At 44.7% G+C, this 25519-nt stretch overlaps 1 protein-coding gene across 1 annotated transcript; it reads left to right on the top strand.

Annotated features, from left to right (window-relative positions):
- Positions 1-1765: 1765 nt before the first annotated feature.
- On the top strand, positions 1766-24386 carry LOC133114111 (GTPase IMAP family member 7-like). The gene is made up of 2 exons (XM_061223301.1): positions 1766-1950; positions 23074-24386. The coding sequence occupies exons 1-2, from the start codon at positions 1917-1919 to the stop codon at positions 24384-24386; spliced, it is 1347 nt and encodes a 448-aa protein (XP_061079285.1). The 5' UTR covers positions 1766-1916.
- Positions 24387-25519: the final 1133 nt, after the last annotated feature.

The raw sequence follows: 25519 nt of genomic DNA, 5'->3' as shown, positions 1-25519 counted from the left end.
CTTTATATTGTAATCCTTGTTTTATAAATATTGCACATCCACCTCCTTGGCCTTGATGTCCAAGAATGTTGTAGCCATTTTTACAATTATTTTAATCTTTTCTGTCTTGGTTTTTGCTTGATCAGAGCAGTTAATCACATACGCCATAAATAAAATTAACTTATCCTTATTCACATCAGCGTTTGGCCTTTCTATCTGTTCTACCCTCATTCTATCTCCTAAAGCTTGATCGTTTCTCTCTGGTTCTTTTTGTTCCTCTGTTCTTCTCCCTCCTTGTACCTTCTTTACTGCTTCTCCATATGATATGTTGTTTCCTACTTTTACTCGCTTGCTTCCTAACCTCACACCCTCTATATGATACACTATATGCTCCTCCACAATTGCAGCACTTAACTTCATCCTCTCCACATTCTCCATATTTATGATCCCCTCCACATCTAGTACATCTTTGTTTTCCTTTACAGACTGCAGCAATATGGCCATATTTCTGGCATTTGTAACACCTCAGTGGCGGAGGAACATAAGCTCTCACACTAAAACTCATGTAACCTACCAAAACGTTTTCAGGTAAAACATCTTCATGAAACTCCAACAGGACAGACAGACTATCCACTTTCTCACAAAATCTTACTACCTTAAGTCCCTTGATTCCCTTCACCGCTCCACCTCTTATATTTCCTTTCAGTTCCTCCAAGTTTTCTTCAACTGGTACACCCGTAATTACCCCTCTCAGTAACCTACCTTCTCCCAACATTCGATTATCAATTATCTCCCTCCCACAAATATTCTTAATCCTCAATGCCTTATCTCTCGGTTCTACATTTTTACAAATTATTAGTAAACGTCCATCTCGTAGGACCTTTGCCATCTGAATATCCCCAATCTTCTTCTTCAATGCACTTGTTAATGCAATAGGGCTCACAGTCCCCATTTCATTTTCCTGCTTAAATTTCACCACTACCTTGTATTCGACACTTATTACTTTCCTTTATCGTTCTCCTCTGTACTTGTATCGTCAAGACCTCTTTTACCACTCCCCACACTCCTGTTCTCGTTTGACACACTTTTCCTTCTACCTCTACCCAGTACTGTTTTATTATTCGTTTTTTTCCGTTCATCTAAATGCATATCTTCTTCTTCCTCGGAATTCCCTCCACTACTACCCGCCATCCCGATCCCGGTCAAAGGACATATGCGTAGCTATTTAATATAAAGATATCAAGCTACGAGAGCTAAAGCTAAAACTAAACAAAAGACTAGCAAGCTACTTACCGCTCAGTCGATTCCTGATCCAGCGAACTCCTCTCCACGGTCCCAAGAGTCACAATTATTGTGCAAATGTCAATATAAAGGTAACAATTAACTGTACTGAAAGAATCATCAAAATGGTCAGGGAAACCCATTAGCAAAAAACATTTTGGTCATTCATATACATTCTGGAGATTAAGTAAGGAGAATACGAACTTAGGTCCAGGTAGTGCGTACAGAATTCTAACTTGGCACACAAAGCTGCACACACAAGTCCCGATTTATTATTTGTTTAATCGAGTAAACTGGGAATGGAACCCCAAAACGGCGAATATTTCTATTTCTTATTTAGCAATGCCAGAAAATGTTAATTACAAGAGAATAGCTTTTTTTATATAACTGTTTTTCCTGACGTCACGACCTAAGATGGTTAAGTTTCATTTTCCACAGAACTAAAAAAAAGTCCTCAGAATGATTTCCCCCCCCTACACACTGCAGGGCACCACTCACACTTCACTAGGGAATGAGCACTGTCACTCGGACGGGATCATTACCAACGATTCACTTATACCATTGCAGATAATTTAATTAATTTCAATTATTTTGCAGGAAGACCACCCGAGGAGTTTGTACCGTCGATCTGTCCTGAATCTGCGCTGACAAGAACTATGACTTCTGTAAGAAGCCCGTACTGTGCGACAGGTCGGTATCAGCATTATTACTGTGTTATAGTATTGGATAAAAACGTATTTCCAAGCCGAAGAAAAAACGATTTATATCGTATCAATCAGTGCAAGATCCCATTGCAAGGTATCATTAAAATGTTTGTTGACTGATACTGATGCCTAATTAAAAACATATTTAAATTACAGTTGTAGTTTTGGGAGAACACACCCGAAATGAGCTATAGCTAGCTAAAAAATACAATTCATTAATTAATGAGTAGGTTTTGCGAAATATGTTTGGATAAATACATTAGTCTTTGTGGATGATGGCGTGTGTATGCTATTCCGTGAAATAATGTACAGACTGTCACTAACCTGCTGAAGTAGCTGCTTTGTAAAAATATTTATTTAATGAGGTACTTTACTACCAATATGTAAGGAAAATAGGAACAAATATGAAATTGAGTTCAATTCCATTTACTTGTATTGTACTTGTGTTATGTCCGTTCCAAGCGCAGACCAAGGGATAATCAGGAATCATAGTTTAGTCAGTCCAAGTGTCAAAGTCAGGTAATCCGAAAAACACAGTGCCAAATCGAGTTGCAAAAAGAATGGTCAATAAACAGTCCAAAGTCAAAAATCTAGAAGAGCAGAAAGGCAAAAGTACAAAGCGGCAAGGCAAGAGAGACGTTGAAAACACAAAGCGTAGATCAAAACGAAAAGGCAAACTCGGAATCGGACAAAGGTGTGTCTCAGAACAGCGAGGTTGAGAAGGAATCGTGGGAAACCGGAAAATTCCGAAACCACCCGAATAGTGAAACACGCAGACCGGGGAGTGACTCAGGCTCAGAATACATTCAGATACAGACATCACAGGGGAGACGGATGCAATAACTATGAATGGATAAATAGAAAAAAACAGATAAAAAATAATAAATTACAGGAGTAACAAAATAACTAACAGTCAGCAATACAGGAACATTACAACTTGTCCGGAGACAGTTATCACAAAGAGAAAGAACATTTCATAAGACAAAAACATGTTTCAAAACTCTGAAATGCATTGGTTTTTAAGCCCAATAAAACATGAATTTCTTCTTTCCTTAAGTTTGCCTTCATAATAGGCACCATGTGGAAGACGTTACTGAATCCAGTGAGCTATCTGTACTTCCTGAATGGAAACGCTTCTCCCGCAGGTTCTCAACAGGGCAGGGGTTACCCTCCTCAGGAGCTGCGGATGGTTTTGGTGGGGAAGACAGGAGCAGGGAAGAGTGAAACAGGCAACACAATTCTGGGGGAGATGCGGTTTGAGTCTAACCTGAGCATGGACTCAGTGACTGGTGTCTGTGAGAAGGCTCAGGGGATGGTGCTGGGGCGAAGAGTGACAGTGGTAGACACACCCGGCCTGTTTGATACCTCACTCTCCCAGCAGGCTGTGCAGGATGAAATCCTGCGGTGCATGGCCATGTCTGCTCCGGGGCCCCATGCCATACTCCTGGTGCTGCAGATCGGCCGTTTCACCCAGGAAGAGCAGCAGAGCGTGGAGATCATCCAGACCATCTTCCAGAGTGATGCTGCCCAATACACCATCCTTATCTTCACCCATGCAGACAAGCTGAAGAAAGCCTCTTTCCACAACTTCCTCTCCAAGCAGGGTGAAACAATTCAGAACCTGGTGAAGCGATTTGACAGGAGGATCCTGCCCTTCAACAACGAGGACAAAGAGGATCCCGGCCAGGTGGCCAACCTGCTGGAGATGATCGACTGCATGCTTGCACAGAGAAAGAGCCCCTATTTTACCAATGAGGCCTTCCAGAAAATGGAGCAGGCCCTTGTAGTCTTCCAGCAGGAAGAACTGGAGGGAAAACGGGAAGAAATAGAAAGGGAGAAGAGGTGTGCCATTGCAAAGTTGGAGGCAGACTGGGAAAACGTCTCCACCGTAGAAAAACAAAAGAATGAGCGGAAGAAGAGACTCATTGAGCGGAACATAAAAATGATGAGTCAGAAAAGGGCAGAAGTGGAGAAACAGCTCAAGGTGGAGACCGAGAAGCTGAAACAGCTGCAACAGCTGGAGAATGACAGGAGAGAGAGAGAGAATGAGTACAAGAAGAAGATTGACTCTGAAATCAAACGGGTGGAGAAGGAGATCGATGACAGATACTCTATGATTGCCCTGCAGAAAGCAGAGAGCTCCGATGACTTCCTCCGTAAGAATGCCTGGATCATTGTGGGAGCAGCCGCATTGGTGGCCACTGGGGTGGGAATCGGGGTGGGAGGCATGATGTTGGCTGCTCCTGCAGCTGCTGCAGCGCCTGTGGGGATTGCAGCTATAACTGCCGAGATCACAGCAGCAGCAGCAGCAGCAGCTGCCCAGATCGGACCAGCAGCAGCAGCAGCAGCTGCCCAGATCGGACCAGCAGCAGCAGCAGCAGCTGCCCAGATCGGACCAGCAGCAGCAGCAGCAGCAGCAGCCGTGGCTCCTCTCATTATGGCTCAGTGCTCTATTCAGTGATCCAGCTGGGAAACTCCTCTACAGTGACTCTGATGAACCTCGTGAAACTACATATCTTTAACTGTATTCTCATCTGCAGTATACTTATCTCCTGCATTGTTTTCTTTTTCCAGACAGACTTGATTCAGCTTTTCTTTAAACATAATAATATTGACATATGCTATATTCTTGATATTAGTATACTTTTTAAAGTGTCATTTGATTTAATCCGTATTTGTATTCCAGTTATCAAATGTTACATGTCAATTTCTGATTCTTGTCTTTAAAAGAAAGATGAAAGGGTTTACATTATATTAAGCACTTGGCCTGTATTTCAGGTGAGATTAATGAAGGTAGACAAATAATAATCTTTCACTCACTCACACCCTAATTGTTTCAATTTCCCTTATCTACTTACTAATCTACTAATGCTAGATCAGGATTGGGTAATACTAACATTCTAATCATGTGTTCATGTTACCTTACGTTTCTTGTGCATGTCATTTACTAATTTAGTAATGCTAGGGCAGGATAGGTTTATTACTAACGATTACTAATTACCTTGTTAACTTGTCAATCCTCCACACCTGATTTCCATTCTCTTGCTGCTCTCAAGCTAGTTGTCTACACCTGTCTACACCTGCATATAAAGCTCAGTTTCATGTCATGTCTTTGTGAAATTGTTCGTCAGTGCATCGGTTGAGTGGTTTTGGCAAGCCATTGGCTACCCGGCTACCCGGCTACCCGGCTACCCGGCTACCCGGCTACCCGGCTACCCGGCTACGATCCAAGCCTGTTTATTGACCAAAGATTATTGACTTCTGTTTTGTTGACCATTGCCTGCCTCCACCATGACTTTGCCTGCTGTTTTTGTACTTTTGCCCCGCGGAGCAGATTTTGGTTTTGACTCTTGCACTGTCATCGACCCTGAGCCTGCCTACTGCCCGCCTGTACTTCTGCCCCGCTGACAGCTTTCCTGGTTACCAGACTTCTTGCATGGTGTACCGATTACGAGACTGCCTTCTCCCTGCGGTTTGGTTTTTTGGCTGGATTTTTTGTGTATGAACATTGCTTGTTTCTTGACCACACTCTCTGGATATTCTCCAAATAAAGCCCTGACGGGACTTTATTACCACTGTTTCTGAGTCATGCATTTTGGGTCCAACCCCCCACGCATCCGTCTCAAAAGCAATATTTATGCTTCCTTGTTTTTTTTAACACTGGACAACGTTGCTACGGCAAGCAAGAAATAAATTATATGACAAATGTAATATGCTCATGCAACTCGACAGAAACACAGCGTGTTTCCTACGTCATCCATTACATTACATGAATGTCATTTGGCAGATGCTCTTATCCAGAGCAACGTACAACAAAGTGCAAAGTGCATACCCATAACCAGGGATAAGTGTGCTGAAAGACCCTAGAGGGAAGTACAATTTCAACTGCTATCTGCACAACAAAGATAAGGCCTATTTGATCATCGGAATTAAAAAATATATATATTTTTTTTCAATCATAATAGCGCAACATGCAAATGTATGAACAAACCGCTTTCCTAGCCAAACACTGCTTACCAAGCCAAACTAAATATCTTAATACACAAGTAAATATCACAGGTAAAGACAACAATTAAGGTTTACAGGGAGGCAGGGAGGGACAGGGAGAGGTGAAGCTTGAAGAGGTGCGTCTTCAGTTTGCACTTGAAGATGGCAAGAGATTCTACTGTCCTGACCTCAACAGGGAGCTCGTTCCACCACTGTGGAGCCAGAACAGACAATAGTCGTGAGCGGGAGGTGGAAGTTCGGAGAGGGGGAGGTGCCAAGTGGCCAGTGTTGGCCGAACGAAGAGGTCTGGCAGGGGTGTAGGGTCTTATGATTTTTTGGAGGTAAGCTGGGGCTGACCCCTTAACTGCTTGGAAGGCTAGCACCAATGTTTTGAATTTGATGCAAGCCATAACAGGCAGCCAGTGGAGGGAAGTAAACAGGAGGTGACATATGAGTGTTTGGGAAGGTTGAAGACCAGACGAGCTGCTGCATTCTGGATAAGTTGGAGGGGTCTGATGGCGGACGCTGGAAGGCCAGCCAAGAGGGAGTTGCAGTAGTCCAGGTGGGACAAAACCATCGCTTGGACCAGGAGCTGGGTCGAGTAGGGCATGAGAAAGGGGCGGATTCTCCGGAAGTTGTATAGGAAGAACCTGCATGACCGGGTCACCGGCGCAATGTTCTCGGAGAGGGACAGTCTGCTGTCCATCACCACACCGAGGTTCCTTGCACAGGGTGATGGCGTCAGTGAGGTATCCCCTAGGGAAATGGAGAGGTCCAGACGGGGAGGTAATAGCAGGAATGAATAGCATTTCAGTCTTACCTGAGTTGAGCTTTAGATGGTGGTTGTCCATCCAGCTCTGGATGTCACTCAGGCAAGCAGAGATATGGGCTGAAACCTGTGTGTCAGATGGTGGGAATGAGATGAAGAGTTGGGTATCATCCGCCTAGCAGTGGTAGGATAGACCATGTGCAGTGATAACAGGGCCAAGGGAACGAGTGTAAAGAGAGAAAAGAAGCGGGCCTAGGACTGAGCCCTGGGGAACTTGTGGCAAGGGGCCGAGGTGTCGATACTGTGCCAGCCCAGGCAACCTGGAACGAGCGACCAGAGAGGTAGGACTCAATCCAGTTCAGGGCTGTGCCACAGATCCCTGTTGCTGACAGGAGGACTGAGTGATCCACAGTGTCAAAGGCAGCAGAGAGATCTAGAAGAATGAGGACAGAGGAGAGGGGGGCTGCTCCTGCAGCATGGAGTGATTCACTGATGGAGAGGAGTGAGGTCTCCGTCGAGTGGCCAGAGTCATCCAGTATATATGCAGTACATATGCAGATTCTGCACAGATTTGTTTATCTTCATGGTATCTTGTTTTTCCCTATAACAAAACTTCAGGTGTTGTATCTTACTGTCTATGTGTTGCAGCTAACATTTTGCCATTGAATGTCTGAATACAGCTGATCACTACACCATGGCAGCAATAGGCTACATATTCAGGGTGCAGAGAGCGGGTTGCAGTGAGAGGTAGGACTATATACGTTGTCAGTATCTAGAGCACCGTGTAAAAGTAACCCTCGCCTTATACTGTGACAGCGCAGCTACAGAGGCTGTGTTCCCAGATAGTGTGTGTCTCACATAAGTGGTCTGGGTGCCTCATCTGGGCACTGACAGGCCCCCGAAACGCACACTCAGTGTGCAGTTTATCAGACGCTTGGGTCGACGGGAACGAGCACTGTGTAAATGCAGCGGGCACTTCTGTGGGAACTATTCTCTTGCCGTGGATTCACTCCTCTTAGTAAGTAATTATGCATTTTATAGTTAATCACAACGTTCTACAAATGTGATAAAGTCATTAGTCAGCTGGCAATAAAACTGTGAAATAAAAATTAAATTGTGACAGAAGTGACCGATTACACAGTAGTACTCAGAAACCAACAAGATGTTATCAACATTTGTTAATATACTATGTTAAGCGAGACTATATGTTTATATATAGTGTATGTATGTATGTATGTATGTACGGCATATATGCACCCACACAAACACAATAAGGTCCAAAAGTGTTTTGATAGTGAAATATTTTTTTGTTCTTGTTTTGGCAGTGTACTCCAGCACAGTGACTATGTGTTTAAGGTTTAGACAGTCAGCTTTAATGTCAGGGTATTTTCCTCCGAATCATTTAGAAATTACAACACATTTTGAACATTGTCCCCCCCCCCTTTTAGGGTACTAAAAGTATTTGGACCAATTGACATTACATATCATACAGTTGTCATGTTTAGTACTTGGTTGCTTATCCTTTGCATGAAGTGACTGTCTGAAGTCTATGACCCATAGAAATCACAAGACGCTGGGCATCTTCCCTGGTGATGCTCTGCCAGGCCTACTCTATATCATAAGTTCCGATATTGATGGAAATACCCTCAAATTAAAGCTGACAGTCTGCTCTTTAACTTCATAGTCATTGTATCTGAGATGGGTGCGTGGGGGTTGGACCCAAAATGCACGACTCAGAAACGATAGTAAAATAAAGTCCCGTTAGGGCTTTATTCGGGACGAGTCCCAGGAGCGTAGTCAACACAAGCAAAGTCCATACACGAAGATCCAGCCAAACAAATACAAAACAAACCAAAAGCACGGTGCCGAGGGAAGAGGCAATCTCGTAGTCGGTAGGCGTGCAGGAAGGTCCGGTAGCAGGAGAGCTGTCAGCGGGGCAGATGAACAGGCGGACGGCAGGCAGAGGCGTAGTCGTGGGCGAAGCGGGAGTCGAAACCATGAAACAATCAGCGGGGCAAAAGTACAAAAACGGTAGGTGAGGACGTAGTCAAAAAACAAACGATGGTCACAAAACAGAAATCAATAAACTATGGTCGGTAAACAGGCTTGGATCGTAACGTGTAATCAAAACAGTAAATGCTCAAGAGTTGCGTGGAAAACAGAGGCAGACAATTTCGCAGTGAACAGTTGCGCGACTGGGCTATAAATGCAGGTGTAGACAGGTGTAGACAATTAGTTAGAGCGTAGCAAGGAAATAGAAAACAGGTGCGATGGATGACAAGTTTAACAAGGAGATTAGTAATCGTTAGTAATAAACCTATCCTGCCCTAGCATTAGTAAATTAGTAAATGCCATGCACGAGAAATGTAAGGTAACATGAACACATGATTAGTTTGTTAGTCTCTACCCAATCCTGATCTAGCGTTAGTAGTTTTAGTAAATAGACAAATAGAAACAATAGGAAGTGAATGACAGAAGGAGAGAGAGAGAAAAGGCGGAACGCAAGGTTTGCGGAAAAACATGTAAAAGTGTATGCATAAACCGTGACCAGTTAACGTAACAATAAACATGAATCAAAACATGACACAACGCGAAACTAAGACGATAACCACTAAACATAACCAGGAATATAATCGTACGAAAACATAACTAGACATGACAAGAAAATAAATCGTAACGAGACATAACTAAACATGACAAGAAAATAAATCGTAACGAAACATAACTAAACAACATGACGAACCTAGACTAACATAATACATGAAGACACTACGTGACTAAGACAACATGAATAAACATAAAACATGGCGAGACAGACCTGAAACGTGACAGGACCCCCCCCTTAACGACCGACTCCTGGCGGTCCTTGGAATTTATCAGGGTGGTCACGATGGAAGTCTCTGATGAGCGATTTGTCCAGAATGAGACTGGGAGCGACCCAGGAACGCTCCTCAGGGCCATAGCCCTCCCAGTCAACCAAGTATTGCACCCCACGGCCCCTCTTACGAATGTTCAAGAGTTTCTTAACAGTGAATGCAGGGTGGTTGTCAATAATGCGGGGGGGAGGTGGTGGGGGATCCGGGGGACATATGGGGTGAGAGGATACAGGCTTAATACAAGAAACATGGAAAGTGGGGTGGATCCTAAGTGAAGCAGGGAGTGAAAGTTTAACAGAGGAAGGGTTGATGATACTGTGGATCTTAAAGGGACCAATAAAGCGGGGTTGTAGCTTGTGAGAGGTGGCTTGGAGGGGAATGTCCTTAGTGGACAGCCAGACGGAGTCACCTGGTTTGTAGGCTGGAGCTGGAGTGCGGTGGCGATCAGCAAAACGCCGATTACGGTCTGCCGTGCTTAGCAGCGCGGCCTTGGCATCCCTCCAAACCTTGGCGCACCGTTTCATGTGGATGGCGAGGGAGGGAACAGCGATCTCGGCTTCTTGGTCAGGGAACAGTGGAGGTTGGTAGCCCAGGGAGACCTCAAAAGGTGATCTCCCGGTGGCAGCACAGGGTAAGGTGTTGTGAGCGTACTCCACCCAGGTAAGCATCTTGCTCCAGCCGGCTGGGTTCTTGGCCGATACGCAGCGTAGAGCGGCCCCCAGGTCCTGATTGGCCCTCTCAGTTTGGCCATTGGATTGAGGGTGGTAGCCCGAAGAGAGGCTAGCTGTGGCCCCGAGGGCCACGCAGAACGCTTTCCAGACTTGGGAAATGAATTGGGGGCCGCGGTCAGATACGATGTCCGATGGAAGTCCGTGGATGCGGAACACCTCTCTCACCAGAACATCCGCGGTCTCTTGGGCGGTGGGCAATCCAGCCAGGGGGATGAAGTGTGCCGCTTTGCTGAATCGGTCCACCACCGTCAGGATGGTGGTGTTACCCTCGGAAAGGGGAAGTCCGGTCACAAAGTCCACTCCGATGTGACTCCAGGGTCGGCTGGGCACCGGCAATGGTTGAAGCAGTCCAGCAGGGGCCTGGTGAGATGCTTTGCTTCTGGCGCATGTGGTGCAAGCCTTGATGAAGCGTCTGGTGTCGGGGATCATGGCACTCCACCAGAATCTCCGCTTCAGCACCGCCAAGGTGCGGGTAAAGCCGGGATGGCAGGAAAGGAGGGATGAATGGGCCCATTGCAGCACCTGTGTCCGAGCGGCTGAGGGGACGTATAGGCGTAATCCGGGGTTGGACCTGGGATCGGGATCCTCCCGTAGAGCCCTCTGGATCACCGCCTCGATTTTCCATGTGACAGATCCGATGGTGCAGGAGGCAGGAAGGATGTTCTCGGGGATCTCACGCTCAGAACAGGTGTTGAATTGACGGGACAGGGCATCGGGCTTAACGTTCTTCGAACCTGGACGGTAGGTCAGAGAGAAGTTGAACCTCCCGAAGAACAGCGCCCATCTCGCCTGTCGAGAATTCAGCCTTTTGGCTGTCTGGAGGTATGCCAGGTTCTTGTGGTCGGTCCAAACGATGAACGGCTTCTCGGCCCCCTCCAGCCAATGTCTCCACTCCTCCAGCGCCAGTTTGACTGCCAGCAGCTCACGGTTTCCAACGTCGTAGTTCCTCTCCGCCGGGGACAGCTTCTTGGAGAAGAAGGCGCAGGGGTGTAGTCGGTTGTCAGCGGCCGCCACCTGAGAGAGCACTGCTCCCACCCCTGTGTCGGAAGCATCCGTCTCGACCACAAACTGGCGGGTGGGGTCGGGGTGTACCAGGATGGGAGCGGAAGAGAACAGTCTCTTGACCTTGGTGAAGGCCGTCTCAGCTTCGGGGCTCCACCGGAATGGCACCGCTGGGGACGTGAGCTTGGTTAGAGGGGTGACCACTTGACTATAGGAACGGATGAACCTTTGGTAGAAATTGGCGAATCCCAAGAAGCGCTGGAGTTGCTTGCGTGAGGTGGGTGTGGGCCAGTCGGTGACCGCCAGAATCTTCTTGGGATCCACCCTGATCTGTCCCTTCTCAAGGATAAACCCAAGGAACTCAACTGTGTCGGAGTGGAAGACGCACTTCTCTGCCTTGACAAACAATTTGTTCTCTAGAAGCCTTTGTAGAACTTGCCTGACGTGGTTTTCATGATCCTTGGCATTAGTGGAGTAGATCAAGATGTCATCCAGGTAGACGAACACATGGCGACCCAACAAGTCCCGAAGAACGTCATTCACCAGGGCCTGGAACACAGCAGGAGCATTGGTGAGGCCGAATGGCATGACCAGGTATTCAAAGTGTCCGAGAGAGGTATTGAAGGCGGTCTTCCATTCATCGCCCTCACGGATCCGGACCAGGTGGTACGCGTTGCGAAGATCCAACTTGGTGAAGATGGTGGCCTCGTGAAGTGGGTGGAACGCGGAGTCCATCAGGGGCAGAGGATACTTGTTCCTCACCGTGATGTTGTTCAGCTCCCTGTAGTCGATGCACGGGCGTAGGGAGCCATCCTTCTTCTGGACGAAGAAGAATCCCGCACCGACGGGAGAGGAAGAAGGGCGAATTAGTCCGTTAGCCAGGCAGTCACGGATGTATGTCTCCATAGCCTCCCTTTCAGGTCTGGAGACGTTGTAAAGGCGACTTGAGGGAAGTGACGAACCAGGAAGGAGCTCGATGGCGCAGTCGTAGGGTCGATGAAGCGGCAGAGACTGAGCTTGTATCTTGGAGAACACTGCGCCCAGGTCATGGTAAGGTGTGGGAACCCTTTCCAGGGAGGGCTTGGGAGTCTGTGGTGGAGCTGGTGCTCCCTCTGCTGGTGGTGGAGCGGAACGCAAGCAGGACAGATGACATCTAGAATCCCAGGCTTGAACTTGATTGGAACTCCAGTTGATCGTGGGGTTGTGTTTCTGGAGCCAGGGTAATCCCAAGATGAGTTGGTCATTGGGGGACTGGATGACGCGGAACTGGATCATCTCCCGATGGTTCCCAGAAATTACCAGTTGACAGGGAATAGTAATGTGCGTCATGCGGCAGAAAGTCCTTCCATCCAGCGACCGCGCATTCTCAGGGTGGGGTAGAGGGAGGGTGGGGATGTTCAGTTCGGACACCAACACTTCGTCGATGAGATTGGCGTCCGCTCCAGAATCCACCAACGCGTTAATCCGGGTTGTTCTGTCGGGAAGAATCAACAGCGTGGTGAGCGTGGGACGATGGTTCTCTCTGTCAGCACCCTCATGCCTGTCGACTGCTCTCACCTCTACTGGTCGCCTGGTCCTGAAGGAGCACCGAGCCTGGGTGTGACCCGGCCTCCCACAGTAGAAGCACGAACCGGTGGTTCTGCGGCGTGCTCGTTCCTCGGTAGAGACCCTGGTACCGGCCCGGGACAGGTCCATGGGTTCGGATCCCTCCGACTGCTGCACCAGTTGGTCGAGCTGGGTGATGGGGTCCAGTCGCGCCAACTTGTCCTGGAGCATCTCGCTCAGGCTGGCCAGGAAGAGATTCGCCAAAGCTGCATCGTTCCAACTAGTAGCTGCTGCGAGGGTGCGGAAGTCGATGGAGTGGTCTGCCGCGGTCTTCCGTCCCTGGCGCAGAGCAATCAGTCTCTGGGATGGCTCCTGGTCGCTGGATGCGTGTTGGAACACCTTTCGAATCTCGTCGGCGAAGACTGGGTAACGAGGAGGGAAAGAATCCCCGGGCCACACCGCCGTAGCCCAATCCAACGCCCTCCCCTTGAGTAGTCCCATCACATAGCCAATCCGACGGTCGTCGCTGTTGTAGGTCTGGGACTGTTGTTTGAATACAAACTCGCATTGGAGTAGGAACGCCTTGCACCTCTCAGGTTCTCCACCGAACCTCTCCAGGGGAGGTTGTTGGGGCTCCCGGAATTGCCACGCTCCCGAGGGGTTGACCGCCGGGGAAGTGGGTGGGTGGGTGGGTTCCTCCCGTGGTTGTGGCAGGACCGCAACGGCGAGCCTCCTCATCTCTGCACACAGTTCACGAATCTCTAGGTGAAGCTCGGAGATTCCTTGTGAATGCTGCCGGACGATGGCTCCTTGTTCCTGGAGGGCGTGGAACATGGCAGTTGAGTCAGCAGGGTCCATAGTGGCGAAATTGTTCTGAGACAGGTGCGTGGGGGTTGGACCCAAAATGCACGACTCAGAAACGATAGTAAAATAAAGTCCCGTTAGGGCTTTATTCGGGACGAGTCCCAGGAGCGTAGTCAACACAAGCAAAGTCCATACACGAAGATCCAGCCAAACAAATACAAAACAAACCAAAAGCACGGTGCCGAGGGAAGAGGCAATCTCGTAGTCGGTAGGCGTGCAGGAAGGTCCGGTAGCAGGAGAGCTGTCAGCGGGGCAGATGAACAGGCGGACGGCAGGCAGAGGCGTAGTCGTGGGCGAAGCGGGAGTCGAAACCATGAAACAATCAGCGGGGCAAAAGTACAAAAACGGTAGGTGAGGACGTAGTCAAAAAACAAACGATGGTCACAAAACAGAAATCAATAAACTATGGTCGGTAAACAGGCTTGGATCGTAACGTGTAATCAAAACAGTAAATGCTCAAGAGTTGCGTGGAAAACAGAGGCAGACAACAGTGAACAGTTGCGCGACTGGGCTATAAATGCAGGTGTAGACAGGTGTAGACAATTAGTTAGAGCGTAGCAAGGAAATGGAAAACAGGTGCGATGGATGACAAGTTTAACAAGGAGATTAGTAATCGTTAGTAATAAACCTATCCTGCCCTAGCATTAGTAAATTGCACGAGAAACGTAAGGTAACATGAACACATGATTAGTTTGTTAGTCTCTACCCAATCCTGATCTAGCGTTAGTAGTTTTAGTAAATAGACAAATAGAAAGAATAGGAAGTGAATGACAGAAGGAGAGAGAGAGAAAAGGCGGAACGCAAGATTTGCGGAAAAACATGTAAAAGTGTATGCATAAACCGTGACCAGTTAACGTAACAATAAACATGAATCAAAACATGACACAACGCGAAACTAAGACGATAACCACTAAACATAACCAGGAATATAATCGTACGAAAACATAACTAGACATGACAAGAAAATAAATCGTAACGAAACATAACTAAACAACATGACGAACCTAGACTAACATAATACATGAAGACACTACGTGACTAAGACAACATGAATAAACATAAAACATGGCGAGACAGACCTGAAACGTGACAGTATCATTTAAAATCCTAAGTTCTGGAGTATAGAGCCAAAACAAACAAACCAAAAAAAATGTACTTTTGTTACTGTCCAAATGCTTTTGGGCCCACTTGTGTATCTCATTTGGTTTACAACGTATAATCCATGAATACATATAACACACTATATTTACTGGTTACATACATCAGCGGTCACTCTAATGCAGAATTCTGCATTCTATACCCAGGGGGGAAAAAATGCTGATTAAAATTGGTCTTGCATTCTAAGAAACACAGATATTTTGAGGTTAACTTTGTCTTATTAAAAGGTGCTGATTTTAGAAGCTACAGCATACAACTTTTTGGTGCATTACCAGCACCCACTGGAAAGGAGTGTGGATCAGGATTCTCTTTCCTCCTAATAAAAAGAAAAGTAATAATAATAATAATAATAATAATAATAATAATAATAATACTAAATCCTGTTTAGCAACGCCGTTCTTCTCAAGAATCGAAACACAAGTAAGAAACACCCACCACCTGAATCTCCCTGCAATACTTCTGCCAAATCTCATTCTACTCCCTTATCTCTCAACTCTTTAATAATTTTTTCTCTGTCCAAGTTGTACTTATCATTATATACTCTGTTTCTTCTTGAGAGCAGAAATCACATCTCCCACTTTTGTGTTTTTTCATTAACCAAAGTGTCTTGCTTAGGTCGGTATGTCCAAACCTCAATCTTGATATTACAGTCTCCTCTCTTCTACTCCTTCCTGTCATTCTCATCTCAACTCTTTTTTGGATTTTATAAAAATGGTGTCCTGTCCTTTCATTATCCCATTGATTTTGCGCCATCTTTTCCTCATTTCATTTTTAATCAAACTCTTCATTTCCGCCTTCCTAAAGTTGACCCTCATTTCTATATTATCTCTATTTGTTGCTTTTTTGGCATATTTATCAGCAACCTCATTGCCTTCTACTCCCACATGTGCTGGTACCCATAAAAAACTAACAATTAACCCCATCCTTTGAATTCTGTATAATGTCTGTAATATTTCTAATACAATGACCTGTCTACATGCCGAATAGTTGTTTCTTATACTTGTTAATGCTGCACTGGAATCTGAGCATATAATTACTTTGAGTGGTCTTACTTCCTCCACCCAATGCAAAGCCACTAAAATGGCAATGTATAGACAAAAACATTATCAATTAATCTTTTCTTATGTACGATTTTAAATTCTGGCACAACATATAAAACTCCAACCCTATTATTGCTGGTTTTTGATGCATCTGTGTACATTTGAACACATCCATAATACCTATTTCCTTTGTAAGAGATTACTAAATTTGCAATACTGTTCAAATCTTTTCCTCTTATTTTATCTAAAAGTTCAAACTCAGCCATAATCTCCAGAAAAAACCATGGGGGAAATCCTGGAAAAGGAATGGTTGGACTTATCTTCTTCTCCCTAATCTCTTTTTCCTCTTGTTTTTTGATCAATGACCCATCCAAAGCTCTTTATCATTCTTTTTTCTTTTTCCCAACAAGGTTTTAGTGTACTCTGAGTTGCATGCTGATTGCTATGACCTTGTAAATTTACCCAATAATTTAAATAAAATTGTGTTCTTCTTAGACTCAGTGGTGCTTCTCCCATCTCCACTTGGAATACTGCTACTGGGGTTGTTTTAATTGCACCACAACATAATCTTAATGCCATTGTATTACCTCCAATTGTGACGGGGAGGTGCGGAGAGCCAAGCGCGACTAAGGGTGATCCTAAGTGAGCGAACACACAAAAGTGTCCACCCAGACCCCGGGGAAATAGCAGAGACCGGGGTACAATCGGAGACAGCTCCGCACAAATAAGAGCCCCAAATAACGGCCCCAAAATTAAAGCTACCCATTAAAACCAGGGCGAAGAAATAACAAAAAACAGAGTGCATAAACGTGCACACTCAACCCCCGAAACGGGGGGAAACCCAAAATAAACGTACAACCTAGTGTAAAATACTAGGCACAGAAAATAAAACACCAGGAGTCGCAGCTCCGGAAAAAGTAAAAGTACATACCCGGGACACCGTCCCGTACCCACGGACTCACACGAGCCGAAAAATAAAAGTAAACAAAGAAACTCAATCCCAAGGAAGGTGTTCGCGTAAGGCACACTGCCAGTGAGCAGAACCCCTTCCTTACCTATATTAATAATTTTCTTTTGGCGAATAGAACCAGGCTCAGAAAGAACCAATACCCAGCACAATACCTGACTCAATTACCAGCGTCTACCGTGTGCTTATACCAGCTTGGGTGACAGAGCGTAAGTGTACACCGAAGCAACGACTGATGGGGAATGAGAGCTTAAATACTCTCCAGAGGTAGGTACCTGGCTGGCACTAATGACTACCAGGTGAAGGTAATAAAGCAGCCGGTACTCCCTCCCAACCCTGACACCAATTTTTTTAAACAAATTGTCTGCTGTAGATCCATATACTACACACCCATAATCAAAAACAGATCTGATTAAACTTATATATAGCTGCCATTGCTGTTATTTCTGCACTCTATTCAGTTCCTACTAAATACCTCATCACATTCAATACCTTTTTACATTTGTCAATTATCTTTTGTATGTGGATTGCCCACGTTTGTCTCTCATCAAACCATAAACCTAAAAATGTGAAAAATTATACTCTAACTCTTTCCTATATAATCTTAGGTTGAATTGGTTACCTATCTTCTTCTGTGTAAAGAATAGTGATTTTGTTTTCTCGAATGAAAATTTAAAACCCCACTTTAAAACCCCACTCTTCAACTTTACTAATAGCTTCTTGCACCTTCTTCACTATAAACTCTTTTCCAGATTGCACCATCATCAGCATAAATTGACACTCCAATATTTTTAATCTATATTTGCAAATACATCATTCATCATAATAGAAAACAATAAAGGACTAATTATACTTCCTTGTGGAGTACCATTTTCCACAATGTATTTCTTTGAATAACATCTTCCTACTTGAACTTGAATTGCTCTATCTCTTAAGAAATCCTTTATCTACCTGTACATTCTTCCTCCTATTCTTAATTTATCTAACTTTATCAATAATCCTTCTTTCTACAACATATCATACACCTTTTCCACATCAAAAAAGACTGCAAGCTACACTCTTTATTTATTTGAGCCTTTCTTATTTCATGTTCTAAACAAAGCGTTGGATCCATAATTCCCCTTCCTTTCCTGAACCCACTTTTATATTGTGTCATTAAACCTCTTGTTTCTATATAATATGTTAGTCACCTTTTATCACCTTTTATCACCATTTATCACCTTTTCCATTATTTTACATAGGTGAGATGTCAGGGATATAGGTCTATAATTGTATATATATAGACTATAGGTCTATAATCTATAATAGTGGGGTGACATGGCTCAGGCAGTAAGAGCAGTCGTCTGGCAGTCGGAGGGTTGCCGGTTCGATCCCCCGCCTGGGCTGTGTCCCTGAGCAAGACACCTAACCCCTAAATGCTCCTGATGAGCTGGTCGGTGCCTTGCATGGCAGCCAATCGCCGTCGGTGTGTGAGTGTGTGTATAAATGGGTGAATGAGAAGCATCAATTGTACAGCTTCAAGAGTGGCCACTCCACTGAGACCGCCCTGCTCACGGTCACTGAGGCACTCCACTCTGCTAAAGCAAAATCCCTCTCCTCTGTCCTCATCTTCCTCGACCTGTCGGTCGCCTTCGATACAGTCAACCATGAGATTCTGCTCTCATCGCTGTCTGGTCTGCACTCACTTGGTTTTCCTCCTACCTCTCTGGTCGCTCCTACCAGGTGACTTGGAGGGGCTCAGTCTCCAACCCTCACCCCCTACGAACTGGAGTCCCGCAGGGCTCAGTTCTTGGGCCTCTCCTCTTCTCGCTATACACCATGTCTCTTGGTTCTGTTATCTCTTCCCATGGCTTTTCTTATCATTCTTACGCTGATGACACCCAACTCTTTATTTCCTTCCCCCCCGACACCCAAGTCACCACACGGATCTCTGCCTGCTTGGCTGATATCTCTGCGTGGATGACTTCCCACCACCTGAAGCTCAACCTTGCCAAAACTGAGCTTCTCTACATCCCTGCTAAGTCCTCTCCGTCAATCGACCTCTCATTGACTGTTGAGGACTTTGTAGTTTCCTCCTCCCGTACGGCAAAGAATCTTGGGGTGACTCTTGATAACTGCCTTACCCTGGCTCCACAAGTATCCTCCACTGCCAGAACCTGCAGGTTCTTTCTGTATAATATACGCCGTATCCGTCATCTCCTGACGGAGAAAGCCACCCAGCTCCTAGTCCAGGCGCTCGTCATTTCCCGCCTGGATTACTGCAACTCCCTCCTAGCCGGTCTCCCAGTGTGTGCCATCAAGTCCCTCCAGCTGGTCCAGAATGCTGCAGCCCGCCTGATCACCAGTCAGCCCAGGTCGGCTCATGTCACCCCGCTTCTCATTGGCCTCCACTGGCTTCCTATTGCCGCACGCATCCGTTTCAAGGCCCTAGTGTTGGCATTTCAGGCTGCTAAGGGGACTGCCCCACCTTACATACAATCCCTGATCACTCCCTACTCCCCAGCTAGATCACTCCGATCTGCCAGCTCTGGTCACCTTATGGTCCCCTCTCTACGTGCACCTGGCGGTCGAGCTGCACGTTCACGCCTGTTTTCCGTTCTGGTTCCTCAGTGGTGGAATGACTTGCCTACCACTGTCAGAACAGCAGAATATCCCTATCCTTGTCTAACCCCCCCCCAAAAAAAATTGTACAGCGCTTTGGATAAAGGCGCTATATAAATGCCAACCATTTACCATTTCAATAATTACTTGGGTTGTTATGATCTTTCCTGGTTTACAAATAGGTACATTTACTGCTTCCTTCCAACTGGTGGGTAATCTCCCTTCTTCCCACACTTTATTATAAAACTCTATTAAAACTTCTTTTGATGCTTCACTAAGATGGTGCAGCATAATGTAACAAATTATTATGTTATCCCTGATTTCCTAATTACATAATTAAGCTCCACTTGAGTGAAAAGTGTGTTTATAATCTCGCTCGACTCCTCATTAGCTCCCTTTACTCCACTATTCTCTCTCATAATTGTCTCTTCCCTTTTTACTTTCGTCATTAATATTGTTTGAGCTGTGCACTTTCACAAATGTCTCAGCAAGTATTTCAGCCTTCTCCCCATTAGACACAGCTGACGTTTCTCCATTATTTAAAACTGGATATCCATATTCTCTCTTAATCCCATTCATTTTTTTAATCATCCCCCATACTTCTACTACTGGTGTGTCTCTACCAACTGAGAACAGAAATTCTCAAACATTTTCTTTTTGCTTTCTTAACAATTTTCCTCACCATAGCTTGCCTCTTTTTATACTCGATTAAGTTCTGAAAGTTATGAGTTCTTTTCAGAAGTCTGAAAGCTTTACTTTGATTCTTCACTGCCTCACCACATTCTTTTGTCCACCAAGGTACCAACGATCACGACCCAAAGATCACTACCCAAGTGGATTCTCTTACCACTTCCCATGAGCATTTCCTCGCCACAAATTCAGAGGCCAATGTAATGTCTATCGCTGTCTCCTTACCTGTATTCAAATTTATACCTGGTTCCATTTCAATCATTTAAACATACAAATTATTCTCCATTAGTTCTTCATTTACCAAACCATTGGCATCATTATGATCTCCCCACATTGTCCCCACTATGTGCATTAAAATCTCCACACCAAATTATATTTCCCTCTTAATGTGTTTCTATTTTGTTAAATGACTCAACTTCCATTCTTCTACAAGGGTTATAATAATTTATTATTTTCAAACTCTCTTCCTTGATCCAAATCTCGACTCCTATATATTCTAATTCTTCCCCCTTTCCCAATTCTGTTGGGAAAGGGGGAAGAATTTTCTGTCTTGGTTTTTGCTTGATCAGAGCAGTTGATCACATATGCCATGAATAAAATTAACTTATCCATATTCACATCAGCATTTGGCCTTTCTATCTGTTCTACCCTCATTCTATCTCTTAAAGCTTGATCATTTCTCTCTGGTTCTTTTTGTTCCTCTGTTCTTCTCCCTCCTTGTACCTTCTTTACTGCTTCACCGTATGATATGTTGTTTCCTTCTTTTACTTGCTTCATTCATATCGCTTGCTTCCTAACCTCACACCCTCTATATGCTACACTATATGCTCCTCCACAATTGCAGCACTTAACTTCATCCTCTCCACATTCTCTATATTTATGATCCCCTCCACATCTAGCACATCTTTGTTTTCCTTTACAGACTGCAGCAATATGGCCATATTTCTGGCATTTGTAACACCTCAGTGGCGGAGGAACATAAGCTCTCACACTAAAACTCATGTAACCTACCAAAACGTTTTCAGGTAAAACATCTTCATGAAACTCCAACATGACAGACAGACTATCCACTTTCTCACAAAATCTTACTACCTTAAGTCCCTTGATTCCCTTCACCGCTCCACCTCTTATATTTCCTTTCAGTTCCTCCAAGTTTTCTTCAACTGGTACACCCGTAATTACCCCTCTCAGTAACCTACCTTCTCCCAACATTCGATTATCAATTATCTCCCTCCCACAAATATTCTTAATCCTCAATGCCTTATCTCTAGGTTCTACATTTTTACAAATTGTTAGTAAACGTCCATCTTGTATGACCGTTGCCATCTGAATATCCCAAATCTTCTTCTTCAATGCAGTTGTTAACGCAATAGGGCTCACAGTCCCCATTTCATTTCCCTGCTTAAATTTCACCACTACCTTGTATTCGACACTTATTACTTTCCTTTTAACGGAACGTTTCTTTATCGTTCTCCTCTGTACTTGTATCGTCAATACCTCTTTTACCACTCTCCACACCCCTCTTCTCGTTTGACACACTTTTCCCTCTACCTCTACCCAGTACTGTTTTATTATTCGTTTTTTTCCGTTCATCTAAATGCATATCTTCTTCTTCCTCGGAATTCCCTCCACTACTACCCGCCATCCCGATCCCGGTCAAAGGACATATGCGTAGCTATTTAATATAAAGATATCAAGCTACGAGAGCTAAAGCTAAAACTAAACAAAAGACTAGCAAGCTACTTACCGCTCAGTCGATTCCTGATCCAGCGAACTCCTCTCCACGGTCCCAAGAGTCACAATTATTGTGCAAATGTCAATATAAAGGTAACAATTAACTGTACTGAAAGAATCATCAAAATGGGCAGGGAAACCCATTAGCAAAAAACATTTTGGTCATTCATATACATTCTGGAGATGAAGTAAGGAGAATACTAACTTAGGTCCAGGTAGCGGGTACAGAATTCTAACTTGGCACACAAAGCTGCTCACACAAGTCCCGATTTATTATTTGTTTAATCGAGTAAACTGGGAATTGAATCCCAAAACGGCAAATATTTATTTTTCTTATTTAGCAAGTGCAATAAAATGTTAATGACAAGAAGAATAGCTTTTTATATATAACTGTTTTTCCTGACATCACAACCTAAGAATGTTAAGTTTAATTTTCCACAGAACTAAAAAAAAGTCCTCAGAATGATTTCCCCCCCCCCCCAGGAATCATAGTTTAATCAGTCCAAGTGTCAAAGTCAGGTAATCTGAAAAACACAGTGCCAAATCGAGTTGCAAAAAGAATGGTAAATAAACAGTCCAAAGTCAAAAATCTAGAAGGGCAGAAAGGCAAAAGTACAAAGGGGCAAGGCAAGAGAGATGTGGAAAACACAAAGCGTAGATCAAAACGAAAAGGCAAACTTGGAATCGGACAAAGGTGTGTCTCAGAACAGCGAGGCTGAGAAGGAATCTTGGGAAACTGGAAAAATCCGAAACCACCTGAATAGTGAAACACGCAGACAGGGGAGTGACTCAGGCTCAGAATACATTCAGACACAGACATCACAGGGGAGACGGATGCAATAACTATGAATGGATAAATAGAAAAAAACAGATAAAAAATAATAAATTACAAGAGTAACAAAATAACTAACAGACAGCAATACAGGAACATTACAACTTGTCCGGAGACAGTTATCACAAAGAGAAAGAACATTTCATAAGACAAAAACATGTTTCAAAACTCTGAAATGCATTGGTTTTTAAGCCCAATAAAACATGAATTTCTTCTTTCCTTAAGTTTGCCTTCATAATAGGCACCATGTGGAAGACGTTACTGAATCCAGTGAGCTTTCAGTACTTTCTGAATGGAAACTCTTCTCCTGCAGGTTCTCAACAGGGCAGGGGTTACCCTCCTCGGGAGCTGCGGATGGTTTTGGTGGGGAAGACAGGATCAGGGAAGAGTGAAACAGGCAACACAATTCTGGGGGAGACGCGGTTTGAGTCTAACCTGAGCATGGACTCAGTGACTGGTGTCTGTGAGAAGGCTCAGGGGATGGTGCTGGGGCGAAGAGTGACAGTGGTAGACACGCCCGGCCTGTTTGATACCTCACTCTCCCAGCAGGCTGTGCAGGATGAAATCCTGCGGTGCATGGCCATGTCTGCTCCGGGGCCCCATGCCATACTCCTGGTGCTGCAGATCGGCCGTTTCACCCAGGAAGAGCAGCAGAGCGTGGAGATCATCCAGACCATCTTCCAGAGTGATGCTGCCCAATACACCATCCTTATCTTCACCCATGCAGACAAGCTGAAGAAAAACTCTTTCCACAACTTCATCTCCAAGCAGGGTGAAACAATTCAGAACCTGGTGAAGCGATTTGACAGGAGGATCCTGCCCTTCAACAACGAGGACAAAGAGGATTCCGGCCAGGTGGCCAACCTGCTGGAGATGATCGACTGCATGCTTGCACAGAGAGAGAGCCCCTATTTTACCAATGAGGCCTTCCAGAAAATGGAGCAGGCCCTTATAGCCTTCCAGCAGGAAGAACTGGAGGGAAAACGGGAAGAAATAGAAAGGGAGAAGAAGTGTGCCATTGAAAAGTTGGAGGAAGACTGGGAAAACGTCTCCACCGTAGAAAAACAAAAGAATGAGCGGAAGAAGAGACTCATTGAGCGGAACATAAAAATGATGAGTGAGAAAAAGGCAGAAGTGGAGAAACAGCTCAAGGTGGAGACCGAGAAGCTGAAACAGCTGCAACAGCTGGAGAATGACAGGAGAGAGAGAGAGAATGAGTACAAGAAGAAGATTGACTCTGAAATCAAACGGGTGGAGAAGGAGATCGATGACAGATACTCTATGATTGCCCTGCAGAAAGCAGAGAGCTCCGATGACTTCCTCCGTAAGAATGCATGGATCATTGTGGGAGCAGCCGCATTGGTGGCCAGTGGGGTGGGAATCGGGGTGGGAGGCATGATGTTGGCTGCTCCTGCAGCTGCTGCAGCGCCTGTGGGGATTGCAGCTATAACTGCCGAGATCACAGCAGCAGCAGCAGCAGCAGCAGCAGCAGCTGCCCAGATCGGACCAGCAGCAGCAGCAGCAGCTGCCCAGATCGGACCAGCAGCAGCAGCAGCAGCTGCCCAGATCGGACCAGCAGCAGCAGCCTTGGCTCCTCTCATTATGGCTCAGTGCTCTATTCAGTGATCCAGCTGGGAAATTCCTCTACAGTGACTCTGATGAACCTCGTGAAACTACATATCTTTAACTGTATTCTCATCTGCAGTATACTTATCATCTCCTGCATTGTTTTCTTTTTCCAGACAGACTTGATTAAGCTTTTCTTTAAACATAATAATATTGACATATGCTATAGGTTAAAGTGTCATTTGATTTAATCCGTATTTGTATTCCAGTTATCAAATGTTACATGTCAATTTCTGATTCTTGTTTTTAAAAGAAAGATGAAAGGGTTTACATTATATTAAGCACTTGGCCTGTATTTCAGGTGAGATTAATGAAGGTAGACAAATTAGTCCTTACTTAATACATTTTTTGGCTTCTGTCATTAAAATGAATTACAAGCCAGTGCCATTTTTATGATAGTTTAATTCGAAAGTGGTGTTATTTTGTGGTATTGTTGACAAATTAGCAAAATGATTTTTCTTTTTTCTTTTTTTTTAAATGTATATATATCCTTATCTAAGCACTGATGGTGTATTGCTCTCAATTACTGTTCTGTTTGGAAGAGTGCCCCAAGAAAACTCCCTTCCCCAGCAAATATGGCAGGAGTCCTGTGTGTGTTTTTTCATCTATTTTTTGGCCATTTTTTGACATTCTGAGCTCAAGCCTGTGGTGATGGTCAGTGCACAAACAACAGATATTTCTTATTTAAAGTTTAGTATCTGGAATAGCAAGGCAAGTCAAAAGCAGTTCAGTCAATCAACTCACGATGAATAAAGCTGTCACGTTTCATGTTTGTCATGTCATGTTTTATGTTTAGTTATTGTCTTGGTTATGTTATGGTCATGTCAGGTATTATGTTAGTCTAGTGTCACCACGTTTTTAGTTGATTTAGTTTATTGTCATTGTTTTGCAAACTTGTTATGTCACAATTTATGTTCCATGTTATGTTGTACTGTACATTGATTTAGCATACACTTTTTTGCGTCTTTCCGCATTCCTGCTTTCTCTCTCTCCCTTTCTGTCACTCACACCCTAATTGTTTCAATTTCCCTTATCTACTTACTAATCTACTAATGCTAGATCAGGATTGGGTAATACTAACATTCTAATCATGTGTTCATGTTACCTTACGTTTCTTGTGCATGTCATTTACT

This window comes from Conger conger, chromosome 16, assembly GCF_963514075.1.
Source record: "Conger conger chromosome 16, fConCon1.1, whole genome shotgun sequence".
NCBI lineage: Eukaryota > Metazoa > Chordata > Actinopteri > Anguilliformes > Congridae > Conger > Conger conger.
Note: the sequence above shows the minus strand (reverse complement) of the source record. Positions and strands in the feature narration are given on the sequence as shown.

Bases quoted from the DNA above. Each gene is read 5' to 3' on its own strand.
- LOC133114111 (XM_061223301.1), top strand. From the start codon at position 1,917: ATGACTTCTGTAAGAAGCCCGTACTGTGCGACAG. The intron at 1,951-23,073 runs GTCGGTATCAGC...CTTCTCCTGCAG, and splicing joins AAGCCCGTACTGTGCGACAG to GTTCTCAACAGGGCAGGGGT.